Source organism: Camelus ferus, chromosome 29 (assembly GCF_009834535.1).
Source record: "Camelus ferus isolate YT-003-E chromosome 29, BCGSAC_Cfer_1.0, whole genome shotgun sequence".
NCBI classification, from domain to species: domain Eukaryota; kingdom Metazoa; phylum Chordata; class Mammalia; order Artiodactyla; family Camelidae; genus Camelus; species Camelus ferus.
This window is the reverse complement of record NC_045724.1, coordinates 788,935-806,538: the sequence shown is the minus strand read 5'-3', so window position 1 is coordinate 806,538 and position 17,604 is coordinate 788,935. Positions and strand designations below refer to the sequence as shown.

At 43.5% G+C, this 17,604-nt stretch overlaps 1 protein-coding gene across 1 annotated transcript in view; it reads right to left on the bottom strand.

Annotated features, from left to right (window-relative positions):
* Positions 1-17,604, bottom strand: part of LOC102522922 (UDP-GalNAc:beta-1,3-N-acetylgalactosaminyltransferase 2) — a 47,194-nt gene that overhangs the window by 2,095 nt on the left and 27,495 nt on the right. Inside the window, 8 exon segments of the mRNA XM_032470086.1 lie at positions 498-661; positions 1,242-1,367; positions 2,129-2,130; positions 2,976-3,136; positions 6,305-6,359; positions 6,361-6,387; positions 8,675-8,769; positions 8,772-8,784. Coding sequence (XP_032325977.1) covers positions 498-661; positions 1,242-1,367; positions 2,129-2,130; positions 2,976-3,136; positions 6,305-6,359; positions 6,361-6,387; positions 8,675-8,769; positions 8,772-8,784 — 643 coding nt within the window.

Sequence of the window (17,604 nt, the reverse complement as noted above, 5' to 3'; positions counted from 1 at the left end):
ACCTTTCTCTTCTGGCTGGTGATTACCCTAAAATGAAATGCAAAGTGTGCGTCAGCACTGACACAGAGTAAAAGCTACTGGGCGTTCCATGCAGTGCGCACACCACAGTGAGCTCAGACTGCGTGTGTCACCAGCCCCTCCGGTGGACCCGAGTCCGCCTCAAGCAGCGGGAGAGGCTCGGGTCGGAGGACAGGCAGCCGTTGCTGACACTGTCAGCAGAATCGGCAGAGAAGGAAGCTTCACCTCCAGCCTCACACTCCTCCAGGGACCAGATCTTTCCATGTAGCTGAAGACAAAATAAGCGGGCTCGAAGAGGGTTCAGGAACAGAATTCAGAGCTAGGATTTGAGGGACAGGAGTATATCCTGGGCCTTTGAGGCTGGTTCCTGCAGAAAGAGTAACAGGCTTCTCCCCAGGGCAGGCAGCTCTGGGTCCGGGGGCGGGATACGGGCCAGACAGGACTTCCTGGAGGATTACACTCGTGGGTCAGTACCCCGCCCTTACCTAGGTAGGTCTTCAAGTGCCCCGAGTTGCTGGCCAGCCAGTGGATGATGATGTCCTTGGAGATCACATACCCCGACCCGCACACGAAGGCAGGGTACACGGGGCTGGGGTACTCCAGCTCCTGCCATTTCCCAGTTCAGTCAACCGCCCAATTCAGCCTGAAACAGATTCAGAGTAAGCATCTACCACTAGACACCGAGTCCTGAGTCATCACTACAGACGAATGCCCTGCAGGAAGAGGGGAGAGGGAAGAGGTTATGTTCTAGGGAACTCTCTATCTAGTGCTGGTTTACACGCAAGACCAGTATGTTAAATTCAAAGGCCCAGCTGTCGAGTTTCTGAATCATCTTGTGTACAGACACTAAAAAAAATTTAAAAATGAATCACCAGTCCATACTGCATTCCTACAGAGACAGAGAAAATGGCTTCAGAAATGGGTCACAAGTTTATTCTCATGCAAAACTTCAGCCCAGCCACTTCTAATCTGAGCAGCACTTACTTGTCGGGCAGTAGGACAAAAGCCACAGTTTCCTCCACACACGTTAGCTGGAGGTTTTCCATTTAAGTGTTTTCCCTCCTCTAACTGCAGATGAGTAAAACACAGTGCGCCAGATAGGGACACTTCCTAGCCCAACAACATTTTCTTACGGAAAATGGTGTCTATATTTCATTCTAAGTAAATGACATTTGGTCAGGGACAGGAGATGAACACCAGTGGCCTCACAAGGTTCAACTTACTTTCCCCACCAAAAATTAGGCCCGTCCAGATTCTTGAGGGCAATTCTGTTAAAAACGGCTTCTAAGTCTATGTAACAGTCATCATCTGTCTTCAGCAACAAATCAAAGTTGGTTGTTTCCACGGTCCTGTTGGTGAATAGGGGGATGAGAGTCAGTGCGTCCCTGCAAGGAGACAAAGGCACACTGACATCACCAGCTTCTGTTCCTCCAGGGTCGGGAACGCCTGGGATAACAGGACACTGCTGCGCCCAGCTGCAGGCCTCACTTTGTCTCCACTGAGCAGCCACACCGGTTTTAGAAGGTATAAAGGGAAAAAACACTGAAGATCTGGCTTAGTGGAACATAAAAGCTTAGGCACGTCTGAGAGACATGTAAACTGGGCCCAGTGTTCTCAGGATGAGGGGACAGGAGTCCCCCAGCTGGCACAGAACGCTGAGGAACAGCAAGATCTGTGCTGCTGTTCGTGTGACACTCAGTTCATGGTTTTTACAAAGTTAACACACTGAAATGCATTTTCCCTTGGAAACGGTTTCTAGCAATTCAGCTACTAAAAATGACCTTCTGGAGGGCACGAGAGAGTGATTCCATTTATCTAGACAAAAAAAAAATATACAGTGGCAACCAGAGACAAAACTGACTCTTTCATTTCCCATTGCCAGTCCTCTTTGTTTAAAAAACCCAGACTCTTGCTAGGGAACCAGTTGGATGACAGAAATATGAATTAAAGAAACCTGGAGAAAGTTTCATTAAGTCACAAAATGGTGAATTTACAAGTCCACAACAAAAAGCATAACCCTATGTTTCTAAAGTTTATTTCAATTAACAGCATAAGCCATGCATAATATTTGCTAGTAAGAGATAAACTTTTGTGATAAAGGCAGTGAGGCCACTGATGAACCGACTGACTCAAGATGAGTGAATAATGAAGGTCTTCTTTATGGTGTGGAGGGAAGATAGGGGTGGGCTGCTGGGAATCAGGTCCCAGGAAACAAGCTCACTGATAATTAAAAAAAAAAAGCCAAAGGCAGAGATGTAAACATACTTTATAGGTTTGGTCTGGACAGAGAAGCAGATTTTCGTTCTGCTGTCAGGGTGGACAGCAAATTGTAGGGCCCTAGAGGAGCTCAGTAATATTAACAACTAAGTATCCAGTGAGTAACAGTTACTATTACTTATGTTGTTGTTGGTATTATTACAAAGGTAGGAGTTAACACCTGTGACCCGAGACACCTGGGAGGGTCGGGAAGTGACAGGGTGACAGCTCTAGGGGCTGAGGAATTTCATCTCGCATAAGCGTTCTGGGTTAGAGCGCGCAGAGTGTGTGGAGGAGAAGTCTGCTATGGATGCTTAGATGAACAGACTCGGGCCAGGAGCCTGAGAGCCAGTGACTAAATGGGGGACGTGGTGGTGGGGTGACTGGCTGACAGTGGGCTGTTTTCACATTCGCTGATTTAATCCCATGTGGGGCTGAGACAGCTACTGCCAGCGGGAATGACTCAAAGTGAATCAATTTCTGCCTCATTTGTTTTTGATAGATTAGTGTCATTCACACTGTGGACCCGCCAACCTGAGCAAGAAAACAGCAGCATTTTAGATCAGTCCACATGAAGAACCAGGATCTGACAGATCACAGCCCAGGTGGTCAGGGCTCTTAGCTGTTTTTTAAAAAAACTCAGTGGCTTGATGTCGATGAGTTCTTTCTACATCAGAAGACAATAAAGCAGCACCTACCACTTGATAGAAGTTCAGTAACTTTGCAGGGACGTTCCGGTAAGTGTCGATAATGTCCACGAAGACAATGTCACCATGGAGGCGTCCTCTTCCTAGGAGATTACTTATGTGGTCAAGGAGTCTTCGGGGGCGAGAATGAAGGTTTTTTAAGAGAGCTTCACCTTCTAAAAAGGAAAAGAGAGTTGGAGAAAGATGCTATAGCAAACTTAAGACTCAGAACTTACAACATAATGTGCACTAATACCCTGTCCAAAGTAACCCAGCAGAAATACAGCTGTTCGGCACTGGGAGGCAGGGACACGGGAACTTGGCACATGGCTAGTGCGAGGACAAACGGGCACGCTCCCTCTGGAGAGCGACTCCGCAGCACCTCGCTAGGCCAGGCTGAAGGCGTGCTGGGCAACGTGTTAAGTCCACATGCAGATGTGGCCCTAGACACTGTATGTGCCACGCTCACAAGGACACTTACTGCAGCAGTGTTACTGACAGCAAGAAAATGGAACCAGCCTAAACGCCCAGAGACAAGGGCTACACTGTGGTATGTTTACGTGATGGAAACACAGCAGGTAAAAAACCTAACCCCATCTCGCATGTGAACAGCGATGGCACCGAAAACCAATGCTGAGTGAGAAAAACAATCTTGTCAACTGAAACATACATATGATACCACAAATTATAAATGACAAAGTACCAGAAACTCCATGTGACGAACAGCTACGTACACGGGTGGTGGAAGGCAGAAAACTAAGAACAGGAGGGCACACGGGAATTTCAGGACAGCGGGGTCCTCTCAAGAGGAAGGGAGAGGGACAGGGCAGGGGAGGACTAGGGGGGCTTCAACTATTTCTAGAATGCTTTTTCCCTGAAAAAAGGAAAGGAAGCAAATATGACAAAATGTAAATGTGTGAATTCTGCAACAGCCCATGGGCGTTCCTTGCAGCAGCCCATCTTTGGTTTATTTACAGTATCATAACACACATGGCTACTGTGTGCATCACAGTTTAACTACCGCCTCCTGAGCTGACCAGTCACTTGTCATGTTCGTGGACGACTGTCCTCATGAGGCAGCTCTTTCTCTAGGGCAGGGCTTTCTCAACTGTCTCAATCAAATTAGGAAATTTCTGAATAAAAAGTGGCCGAGGGCTGGGGAAAGGAAACTGGGAGGGAACTTAGCGTGCTGCTCTCTATGCCTCGTACCTGCAGATGGGCTGGGGCTGGGGGTGGAGAACTGTATTTGATTTCTACCCCCGCCATGGTCTGCGAGGTAAGGGACACATGACACGTTTCTGGGCCTCAGTATTCTCACCTGTGAAAGGAGGAGCAGGGCTCCATCAGTGGTTCTCTCAGAATGCTCATTGAGATAGATTCCTAGGCCCCAGGCCTAAAGATGTAGCAGGTCCGGGGTGGGGCCCAGGGAGCTGTATTTCTAACCCGGGACCTTCCTGTAACTTTGCTGCAGTTGGACCGCAACTACCCTTGAGAAACACAGGCCTAAATGACCTTGGGTCCCTTCCAACTCTTACACTCGACTGTGGCATCTTCACAGCTCAGCGGTAGAGCACGTGCCTAGCATGCACAAAGTCCTGGGTTCAATCCCCAGTGCCTCCTCTAAAAATAAGTAAATCTAATTACCCCTTTCCCCCCAAAAAGCTAAAAAAATCAATTAAAAATAAGGATAGATATACACAATTTAACACCAGAAGGAAAGTGAGAATGTTACAAAACTGCAGTAATAGGGAAAGGTTGATAACAAGATCAGATCAGAAACTAAATACAGAATTTTTCATTCACAAATTGTACGTTTTGTTTTGTACTAATGCACGTATCTGAAATGTATGAGTATACAGTAATATGACTGCGTGTGTTTTAAGTCTGATCATCTGTCCAGGTGCTATGTAAAAGAATTACATGGTTACAGCCTCTCAAACTTCAAAGGCATCAAATCCATTTAGGGAACTTGTTAAAATACAGGTATCTGAGCTCCAATCCTGAAGATTTTTAACTCTGTAGGTTGAGGTAGGGCCCAGGAGAGACACTAATGCCCAAGAAAATTGGAAAATTTCTGTACCATGTGGTTCTTTTAAATACCACATAGATCCTCAGCTTTTTAAAAAATTATATACAGATTTTCAGATATATCCAAGTACATTAGAAGAAAACCTATTCATTTAAATTCCCTTTACCCTAAAACTTGAGTTATTTCTCTCTTGTTTGAAAGGGACTGTCCTCAGACAAGGCTTAATCCATTAGCTTCAGTGAGAGAAAATTTATGCTGAACAGCTGTTTCGGGCACAGGAGCTGCTCCCTGTAGACCAGTTTGGTGCCAGAAGTCTCGAGGGCCCCTCAAGGTTTTCAGAACACCTGACGGTACACACTTGAATTAACTGGCAAGAGAAAGGAAGCTGCTAGACATTAAGATGGTGTGATACACTTGTACCTGGCCCCCAAGAGTGGCCTGACCCCCTTGTCTGAGTTCCCCAGGGCCTGGCCATCAGCTGGCCTCTGTTGAGCTACAATGATACCTTCCTTGACAGAGTGGTTTCACGGTTTCATGAAAAATCTCTGGACTAAAATTAAGGATCCCTAAATTTTTAAATCTCTCTCTTTTAGTGGCAAGCTTGTGGGCAAAACCTATGTACCTGTTCCAGCCTAGTCTTACGGCTGATCTAAGAACAGAAATACTTCTAATGCAGAAACACTGGAAGATAAAAATGCTAGAAATAAAAAAGCCACGGCCCATTCACATCCTCAGGCTGCCGGCAGAGGCCTTGAACAGAGGGTCTGCCCACCCGCAGCTCTGCGCTGCTGAGGGAGTCCCCTGGAGACTTGCCTCGCAGAATCCGGCCTCTGCCTTCCCAGGCACTGTGAGCCTTTGGGGGAGCTGTCCTGATCCTTTTACAGGAATCCAGGATCCGCAGGGCTTTGTGAGCCAGAGAGAAGCACTAGGCAGAGCCTCTCTTCCCCAAGTGATGACCAGGACACACGGCCAACAGCAAGTGTGTGGACAAGAGTTTTTCCTTCTGAAAGATGACAAGTGCAGAACTCAGGATTCACAGATGTGGCGAGTAAAAGGAGCGTCACTCAGGAAGACAAACAGCCACTTCTTTTTGGGGGTGATGGGAATGGTCTGGAATTAGTGGAGAGGGTTGCAGAACTCTGAATATACTAAAAACCACTGACTCAAACACTTAAAAGAGGTAAATTATAGGGTATGTGAATTATATATCAAAACTATTACTTTTAATGATAAAAAAAAGATTACCTTTCATGTTCAGAGTATGAAGATTAGGTAGGTGAGAGTACGTATGCTGACTTTCAGCCAGCTGACTTACCCTGAATAGTATAAATAAAATCGCCTGCGACTCCCTCCACACCTTCCATGAATTAATTCATGGGGCAACGCCCCCTCCCCAGCCTGAAAGGTAAGAGAACAGAAGTGCTCGATGTTTCATTACTGAAGGTACACTTCTTATTTTTGAAAACTGAGTTGGCAAAACTCATCATGTGACTGGTCCACAGCACACAAAGCCGCCCAAGGTGCTGGTCTACCAGGCAGCTCTGCTGCGGGGTGACAGCAGCGTTCTCCCACTCGCACTGTCGACAACAGTGCCCACGATCTGGTCCAGCAGTCCAGACGGTGCTCTGAATTCCAACTCACATAGTCATGTATTCTTGAACTTGCCACTGACAATATCACAAAGACTGATTTTATTTTACATCCTGGCCCCACCATGTGAAAAAATTATTGCCACCTTTGATTTCTTGGACATTGATAATGTCCATGAGTTCAAATTCATCAGATTCCTCGAGGCACATGTTTAAACATCACTATTACCCGGCAGAGAAGAGCCCCTCCAAGCACACAGTTCAGATGAGCCCGATCGATTACTCATGTTGCTGCAGGAGCCTGGAGGTGCCTGTGCCCACTGCCAGCAACAGTCCCTCCTACCTCCTGGGGCTGGGAGACCCTTTGTGACCAGAGACTGACTTCTCCTCGCCTCACCAGGCACCCGATGCCCCGCCTCCACCTCCACGCTGCACACCCCTCACCCCACCGGCCCTGCCCTGGGTCTGGGTCTGCTTCAGCTCGGCCGCGGCACTTCCTCCGCACACTCACCTAAGAGGGCTTACGGCTTGGCTGTTCCTCCTTTGAACAGATCCTTCTAGCAGAGCTGTGCTGCACAAAGCAGTTACTTCAAGGCTGGGAGAGAGACAGTAGTGCTCGGAGGCCATCTAATTCCGAGCACCCAGCAGCTGAGTGCGGAGGGAATCTCCGACGGTGAACGCTACAGATTCCAACTTTGCAGTCCCATAAAAGACTGCATGTGCATTTTAAAAATTGTACACTCTGTATTGTTTTGGCTTGTTTAGAACTTAACAGTACTTTTTGGTTTTTAACTTCTACCTAAAAGGTCACAGCCTGACTTTTGTCTTTAAAGTTTTTGTGACATCGCTACTTGCTGGCAAGGGGCAAGACTTTGGAAAACTTTGGGCTTTATACATTTATGATGAAAACTTTTACTTATTTGCACATGGGTTTCTTAGAACAGGCTACTAAGTCATCTGCCTTTCTGGGGGTTAGCTGAGTGTTTAAGCTGTCTTTCGTCCTCCACAACCATATTCACCCAGAGCAGGTCCTGTGAATCTTTATATTTAAACTGAGCCCTCAATTCAGAAGTGAACTGATTTCCTTTTGTGCAGACAACTAAATATTACAGAATTCTGGCATATTTTGGACTTTTTAAACTTTCATACACAGAAAAGGAAGCAAGATATTAAAGGCTTTGAAAATAAGGAAAGAAAAAAAAACCTAATTACATAAAATATTCTATCTTAAATAAAAATTTTCATAAAGTCAAGGATGAAATCCTAAACCTGGCCTTCAAGGCTAAAGTTGTAATTATCCATGAATCTGTGGGTCTTTTTTTCCTCACTAGACTGTAAATTCCACTGTGGGCCAGTCCTGGGCCTGTTCTGTCCGCAGCTGTGCCTGGCTGACCACACGTGTGCATAAATGTTTTCCGAATGTGTAATAACAAACCATGTGATTTTCATTTCAAATTCAGGGATTAATTCATGTGAATAAAGCTAATATCTAATGAAAATATACTGAGCTCGTGAGTTTAAATGCCAAGCGCTTCCAATGATTCTGTGACGTCAGCACACACACCACTTATTTCAGTTTGCCTACACTTTCTTTGTCATCCTGCATTTACTGTGAGAAACTTACCTGTCAAACTGTTTTAAATTTTAAGAAAATGTGGTAACTGAAAAATGTAACTCAGAAACCCCAACAACGTAAGCAACGTAAGTGACAGTGAGTACTCAGGCTTACTTTCTGATGGTTTTGTCTACAGTATTTTAACTGACATCATACCATCAAGGTGAGACCATGAATATTCTCAATACCGTATATAAAGCATGTTAAATTAAAAACAATTGAGAAATAAAATACTGCACTTTCTAAAACGCACTAATCTTAAGGCAAAACTATATATTTACTCAGGTTGAAGTTATAAAATCACAGAACATTGGAGTTTTTCATCTTTACTACGGTGACTCAACATTTTCTAGTACGTATGTTCTAGAACACATAAGAGTCATTGTTCCATATGAGTTGGTATAAAAGTAAACTTAAAGATCCTTTCACAAGTTAAAAAACACGAAGGTCCGCCACCCCCTCACACAAAGGACTGACTCACCGTAAGGACTCTGAGAACCCCTCCTCCGTCATTTACCGCCACCCTGTGGAGGTTCCTGGACACCGGGCCTTGGAGGTCTTGGCTGTCCCACACGTCGTACCTTCAAAGCTCTTTTGTGGAACAAGATGAACAGTGAGTCAGTTTCTTTATTGCTGTCATTTAGGTTTTAAGTACATTTTTGGAGAGAAGTTTTTTCTAAGACACAGATTCTTAGTGCACGCTCTAACGTACCAGTGCTAACACTGTGGTGTGTATCTTAGAGGCATTTTTTTTTTTTGTGCTCATCTAAAATACCAAAGACCAGTTTCACATGCTGCTGTCTGTCTTTGTCCATCGTCTCAAAGGCATTTCCTCACATGCCTGCAGCTAACCACTCTTTTTCAAGTCGCTTGTAACAATGCCACTGAGTGGAGGCATCCTGATCCACTCACAGGTCCCTGCTGTCCAGCATTTTCACGCTACCAGATACCTACTAAAATAATCTGAGGCATGTTCTGATGTAAATGTTTATTTTTCCCCCAACGCTTTGTTTTTTTATTTAAAATAAATTCCCAGAGGTGAAATGATGGGGAAAGAACAGATATGTTGGATATGGATTTTAATACACATTGCCAACCTGCTTTTCAAAAGCAAATTATACTTGGAGGGTCATTAACAATTTGTGAGAATGCCCGCTGCCTGTACTCTTCCCAGTGTGGGGTATTAGTCAAAGAAAAGAAGGTCACGCCAATTTAGTAGATTTAAGAAATGGCTCCTCATTTAATTGGTGTGTCTTCTGATTTGTAATGATGTTTATGAATTATACAGTCTCTTCTGGGAATTGCCTTGTCATACTTCTTTGCCACTTACCTAGTGAGTTTTATGTTTCTTATTAATCCATTAAATTTATTTTAATAAATTATCTTAATAAGAATACTTTTTTAAGAATTGTTTGCTGCTTAATACGACAGTTTTTTTGAAATTCAAAAATCCATAAATTTTATCTTGTCCAATCTGACAAGCTTTTTCCTTTGTGATTATTACTATTAAATTTGGAGCTTAGAAAGTTACACTCCATGCCCCTTCTGAATTCCAGTGTCTCCTAACTTCTCCACAGTCCCATTTGGAGCATTTGCGCTCAGCTGGCTCCTCAGTGCCGCCACGTCTCAGCTCACCGTCACCTCCTCGGGAGGCTTTCTCCACAGACCCAACAGAAGACAGTCAACTCCCGATTTCTCTCTCTCACATCAGCCTGTCTTATTCTCTTAAAACCACTTACCACTCTTGATATTTATTTTTCTATTGTCAAATGGGCTCCTCCCACCTAGACTGCAAACAAAACACCACAAGAGCCATGATCTTGACTGTCCTACCAACCTCTATACCCTAGCACCTAGGATGCCTGGTGTATAATAGGCACTCAAATAAATAAGTTAGTAAAATGGAACTCAAAATCAATTAGAATTAATTCTGGGCATATGTCTGGAGAAAACTCTAACTCAAAAAGATACATGCACCCCAATGTTCACAGCAGCACTATTTACAATAGCCAAGACATGGAAGCAACCTAAATGGCCACCGACAGATGACTGGATAAAGAAGTTGTGGCATATTTATGCAATGGAGTACTACTCAGCCATAAAAAGAAAACAATGCCATTTGCAGGAACATGGATGTACCTAGACATGATCATACTAAGTGAAGCAAGTCAGACAAAGATAAATATCATATGATATCACTTATATGTGGAATCTGAAAAAAAAAGATAATAAATGAACTCATTTACAAACCAGAAATAGATTCACAGACACAGAAGACAAATCACAGTTACCAAAGGGGAAATGGGGTGGTGAGGTGAGGGATAAATTAGGACTTTGGGATTAACAGATACACACTACTACATATAAAACAGGTAAACAACAAGGACCCACTGTACAGCACAGGGAACTATACTCAGTATCTTGTAATAATGTGTACTGGAAATGAATCTGAAAAAGGATATGTATGCATATGTGTAGCTGAATCACTGCTGTGCACCTGAAACTAACACAACATTGTACATCAACTACACTTCAATAAAAAATAAAATAATTCTGGTATAGAGCCAGAGATTAAAGATTCAGCTTTAGTATTCTAAAAGCACTTCACATATTAAAATTAAAAGATAAAGGACTTTACAGTAATGTCTCATTTAGCCAGCATTATAAGGAAACTATGCAAAACTGAATTTGTCCAATTACCCAGGTCAACGGTTTGCAAGGTTTTTTTTGTTTGTTTGTTTTGTTTTTTTAAATAAAACTTCTCTACCAAAGAAGATACAAACACAGAGACTCTGGACTCCTCGGGCAGTGTGCTGTTCAATGCTGACCTAATGTATCTTTGAACTTCATCATTTGGGACACTCCTGGTGGCCTCGGGCTCCTCAGAGCAGATCCTGCAGATGTGCCTGGTGTCCTCATTCCCCAGCCTTTGAAACAGAGAACGTCACACTCACCTGAGGGGCTGTTGGAGGACGACTGAGTGAGTGATGATGGGTACAGGGAGGTGTCTGCTTGGCAAGTACAGCTTTTGTGCCACAGACGGACACAGTCAAGCAGCCCTTGACAAGATTCCACGTCCTCATCTGGAACAGCTGCTGCTTATTTCTGTACTTCCCTGGCTGGCCTCAGCTCTTTACTGAACTTGATGTTCATGAACCTCAATTCTTTTTGTAAAAACCAAAAAGCATTCTCGCCAATAGATATATACACAGAAGAATCAAAAAAAGACCAGGAAGGAAGAATACACCAAGTATGCTGGACAACAGACGGGTGACTTCATATCCTTTTAACTTTTCCCTATTTTAGTGAAGTTTTCAACAGTGAATATGTATTACTTTCATACGTTTTCCTATTTTTACAATCAGGAAAAACATTTTTGAAACTAAACATATGTACATGACTAAACCTGAGGGTCAATCTACTTTCAGACATGAGCCATTATTTCAACTTTTGAGTGTCTACTGTACCAGGCAGTGGGCTCTAGTATCTGAAGATTGAAAGAAAAAAAGAATCAGCCGTATCTTTAAGTAAGTTTAACATGCCAGAAGAGGCTCAGCAAGGAAGGGAAGTCATTCTGCTGGGGGAGGTCAGACAGCATGTCTAAAGCTGAGAGCTGAGCTACGTCTTAAAGGAGTCTGAGTCAGAAAAACAGGCGGTAGAGAAAATAACACTATGAACAACTATATGGAAACAAATTGGACAACCTAGAAGAAATGGACAAGTTTCTGGAAACATACAGTACCACCAAGACTGAATCAAGAAGAAATAGACCACTTGAACAGACCAATCACAAGAAATGAAATAGAATCAGCAATAAAAAAAACCTCCCTACAAACAAAAGTCCAGGGCCAGACGGCTTCACTGGGAAATTCTACCAAACAAAAGAAGAGCTCATACCGATCCTTCTCAAACTCTTCCAAAAGATTGAAAAGGAGGGAACATTCCCAAACTCATTCCATGAGGCCACCATCACCATGATACCAAAACCAGACAAAGACACCACCAAAAAAAATTACAGGCCAATACCATTGATGAACATAGATGCAAAAATCTTCAACAAAATATTAGCAAACAGAACCCAACAACACATAGAAAAGATCATACACCATGATCCAGCTGGATCCACCCCAAGGAAACAAGGCTGGTTCAGCATAGGCAAATCGACCAACATGACAGACCACACTAACAAGAGAAAGGACAAAAACCACATAATCTTTACAACAGATGCAGAAAAAGCATTTGATAAAATTCAGCACCTATGTATGATAAAAACTCTTACCTAAGTGCATATAGAGGGAACATATCTCAACATAATAAAAGCTATTTAAAAAAAAAAAAAACTACACGAACAGGCAGACCTGAAACAGCACTGCGTGTTCAGAAAACTGTCAGGTAGTGTGGCACCACCAAGGCGCGAGGCTGAGGAAGGGAGGGAAGGGGAGGTGGGGCTGGCCCTGCTGGAGCAGCCTGCCCCCTCCCAGGAAGGCAGTGGGAAGCACAGGAGCAGGAGGGCGACAGCATCCCGCCTGCGGCTTTAGAGCCACCCTCCAACACCAGAGAGGCAGCACGCGGAGGCCGCAGGGGAGAGCAGTAATGAGGCTATTTCAGAGCCCAGGTGAGAAGTCAACACCTGTCTTAGGAATTAAGACTGCCCTCTGAAAAAGTAATGAAGACACAAATAAACGGGAAGATATTCCATGACCATGGACTGGAAGAATTAAAAACTGTTAAAATGGGGGGATTGAGCCAAGATGGTGGAGTGGAGAGACTCCGCTCGCCCTCTCCCACAAACACACCTGAGAATTACATCTACAAACCCATCAAATCGCACAGAACACCTGCTGAACTCCGGCAGAGTGTCTCTCGCTTCCAAATACAGGATTCCTTACAAAATCCGATAAACAAGTTCATATGGTATAGCACAAGGAACTATATTCAATTCAACATCTTGTGGTAACTTTTGGTGAAAATATGAAAACAAATATATGTATGTTCATGTATGATTGAAGCATTGTGCTGTACACCAGAAACTGACACATTGTAAGTGGACTAGACTTCAATAAAAACAAAATACATATATACAAGAAAATAGCTTTCGAGGCATTGAAAGAACTTAAAATATCCATAAAACACAAAGCAACCTGCAGATTAAGTTTAATCCCTATCAAAATTCCAAAGGCATTTCTCACAGACATATTACAAACAATCCTAAACTTTGTGTGGAATCATGAAAGACCCCGATGGCCAAAGCTATCTAGAGAAAGAAGCACAAAGCTGGAGGCATCATGTGCCCCGATTTCAAACTGTACTACAAAGCTACAGTCATCAAAACAGTACGGTGCTGGCCTAAAACAGACACATTAGATCAATGGAACAGGACAAGCCCAGAGATAAACCCAGGCATATACAGTCCATTAATTCACAGCAAAGAAGCCAAGAATACACAACTGGGGAAAGGATAGTCTCTTCAATAAACAGTGCTAGGGAAAACTGGACAGCCACACGTTGAACATGAATGAAAGTGGACCACTAACTTATGCCATACACAAAAATCAACTCAAAATGGATTAAAAACTTGAATGTAAGATCTGACACCATGGAACTCCTATAAGAAAGCATAAGCAGTAAGCTACTTGACATCAGTCTTGGGTATGACTTTTTGAATTTGACACTAAAAGCAAAAGCAACAAAAGTAAAAATAAACAGGTAGGGCTACATCAAACTAAGAATCTTCTGCACAGCAAAGGAAACCATCAACAACTTGAAAAGGCAACCTACCATATAGGAGAAAATATTTGTGAAATCATGTATCTGATAAGGAGCTGATATTCAAAGTATATAAAGAATTCATACAACTCAATAGCAAAAGCCAAAGAATCCAATTTTGAAAAATGGACAGAGTATCTGAATAGAAATTTTCCAAAGACATACAGATGGTCATCAGGTACATGAAATGGTGCTCAGCATCACTAATCATAAGGGAGCTGCAAATCAAAACCACAATGAGATGTCACCTCACACCTGTTAGAACAGCTATCATCAAAAAGACAAGAAATAACAAGTGCTGGTGAGGATTGTAGAAAAGGGAACTTTTGTGCACTGTTGATGGAAATGTAATTTGGTGCAGCCACTATAGAAAAAAGTTTGGAGGGTCTTCAAAACATTAAAAATAAAACATCTGATCCAGCAATTTCACTTCTAGGTGTTTACACAACAGAAATGAAAACACGATCTCAAAAAGATACCTGAATCCCCGTGTTCACTGCAGCCCTATTTACAACAGCCAAGGCAGGTCAGCAACCTAGGTCTTAAGTGTCCATCAATGGACAAATGGGTGAAGAAAATGGCGTATCTGTCTACAGTGGAGTAGTACTCAGCCATAAAAAAGAATGAAATCAAATCCTAATGATTTATATTTAAGAGGAAAACAAAAGAGGAAACAAAGTACAGGGAAGAAGACCAGGCCAGATGAAGCTGAACCAGAAGAAAGGACATCGTACGAGCTGAGAGAAAACTGCAGGCCCCCAGCTCAAGGACTAAAGTGTCCCTGGGAGTTGGAAGTAGGTCCCAGGAGTCTTAGTGACTGTAGTGCCAAATGAACCGTGCCAGAGTAAGAGCCATAGGAACCAAATCAAAGCTTCACCTGGAAACTAGAAATCTAGCAAGTATGATGAAGGACAAGTAACTCTCTGTCCAGTCCACTCAGGTGACACCTGGCACCTGACTGCCATTTCTCCTGCCCAGCACCCAACTCCATTTTGTTTGATGGGGTCATGATTAACATCAACAGTGTTGACTAGATTGAGTAATTACTGGAAAAACATTGGCCAAGAAAGTGATCCTGGTTTACTCACTCCACTTACATCACCCACCAGCTGTTCTGTTATTAGGAAAGGGAGATGCTCTGTCCTCCCCACCTCTCCTGCACCTGCTCTGTGTCACAGTTAAATTTCTCCTTCCCACTTCCTTTTTTACATGCCTGCTTTTTCCTCGCTGGTACAAAGTCATCACAAAGCCGAGAATCTCTGCAGATGTGAAACAACCTGTCTGTGGCAGTTCCCTGCTAAGATCACAGAACCACAGTAAAAGGGAGGAGAACACAGCATGGTACAGGTTGGGAAAATGAGTGCCGCCAAGTCCTGTCCCCTGTAACAGAAGCAGCTCACGCTGTTCATTCTTCTGTGTCTTATTCCAAATAAGCATGTAAGTACCCCTAACGCTAACAAGAATGTCTCTAGTGACTCGGGTTGAATGAAAATAGTCTTTTTTCTGAAATCAGTCTCAGGTGCACTACACTAAGGAAAATATGAAATTAGAGAAGTAAATATTTTAAGTGAAACACACAGCAGTCTCCACTTAAGCCTGTGACCCCTGCTGAGATTTACGCTCTAGTGAGTCACAGAGAAAACACCACAAGAGACCTGCTCAGCAGACATATGTTCCTCCAGCGGCCTGTGAGGTGTGGGGGGCAGGAGATGACGGACGTGCCATCTGCCTCTCCCCCTCGGATGGGGTGAACGATCTGTGTCTCTCCTGCCGTCCTTCACTGACAACAGGCAACAGGCAGGCAAACCCACCCCTTCTTCACTTTCATTTCTCTCTGTGCAAATCAGCCCACTTAGGCTTGATGCAGCAAAAGTGACTGTCCATGTGAAATTAAACACGGTTTCAGCAAAAATAGGATTTTGTGTAAAAGGAAACAATATTTTATGTTAAAAAGTTTATTTTTTCTTTTAATAAAGCTAATACCTATTTATTTCAGAACATTTAGGAAATAGATACCCAAAAAGAAGGAAATGAAGATCTGTAATCTTACTCCCTCAAATGGAGACACTATTAAATAACTGCATGTTTATAAAAGAAAAAAGCATTACTCAGATGTAATGAGAAATCAAAAGCCAATGTAGCTTAAAGCTCAAAGGGAAATGAAGATCAAAAGGCTATGTGAAAAGACATATGCAACCCAGTGTTCAAAGCAGCACTGCATACAGAAGCCAAGACATGGAAGCAACCTAAATGCCCATCAACAGATGACTAGATAAAGAAGATGTGGTATATTTATACAAGTGGAATACTATTCAGCCGTAAAAACTGACAACATAACACCATTTGCAGCAACATTCTAAGTGAAGTAAGCCAGAAAGAGAAAGAAAAATACCATGTGATATCGCTCATATGTGGAATTAAAAAAAAAAAAAACACTATGAGCTCATCTACAAAACAGAAACAGACTCACAGGCCTAAACAATCTTATGGTTACTGGGGAAAGGGGGTGGAAAGGGATAAATCTGGGAGTTTGAGATTTACAAATATTAGCCACTATATATAAAAATAGATTTTAAAAAGTTTCTTTTGTATAAAAAAAAAAACACAAGACTTTAGCCAGTGCAAGTCTTAAAAACGTAAAAGGCCACCCACTGATGTGGCCGAGTGTCCCCTCAGCAGTGCCCACGGCCACATATACCATCCTCAACACTGGCAGGGAAGGCAAGCCCTTGCCCCAACCTAATTTTTATTTTGATAAACTTCAACCCTACAAAAAAGTTGAAGATTAACACCCAAACACTGATGGCAGACATTGGCCACGTGTGCTTTATTTCTGTCTGTATGCACAGACTTTTCTGTTCGTTGTTGAATCATTTGAAAGTAAAATGCATTTCACCTTTACTTCAGCATGTATTTCCTAAGGACAAGGACATTCTGACAGAAGGGTAGTATTTTGTTATGAACAAAATCAAAAACTGTAATTCTTTCTGTGAGGCTGACTGAGATAACGGAGTAGACCCCATAAAATTGTGATTAGCCTAAAGTTAAGGTTAAAGCTTATCTTCTCCCTTGCTGCCCCACACTGTGACTCCTTCCTCTTCGAGTTTCACATCCGAGGCACCCCTGACCTCTTGGGCCGTCACTCTGCTGTGGGGACTGTCCCGTTCAGGGGAGGCTGCTCAGCAACATCCCGGCCTCTCCCCACAAGATGCTGGTCCTCTTCCACCCCCAGCTGCAACAGCTAAACATATCTCCAGACACTGCTGAGAGTTCCCTGGGGGCAACCTGCCCTAGGCGGGGAAACACGGCTCTTCAGGAAGAGGAACTCCCCATCCTCGGTACCAGCAGTAACAAGGACAGCATATACCTGTTCACTGACTGCCTGCCACAAGGCAGCACGTTCTCAACATTCTACATCCATTCAATCGTTTACTCCCTGAACAACCCTCTGAACTGGGTCGCTGCACAGAGGAGGAGAGAGACACAGTGGGGTTAAGCAGCCTGCACAAGGTCACAGGGCCATTGAGGGGCAGAGCAGGGACCCACACGCAGCCCCGCTGCGCTCACAGGTGTCCGCCCTCATGCACTTAACTCCCAGGCGCTGCGGAGCTTCCCATCCTGCTTGGGCCAGTCCTCGGACGCTGT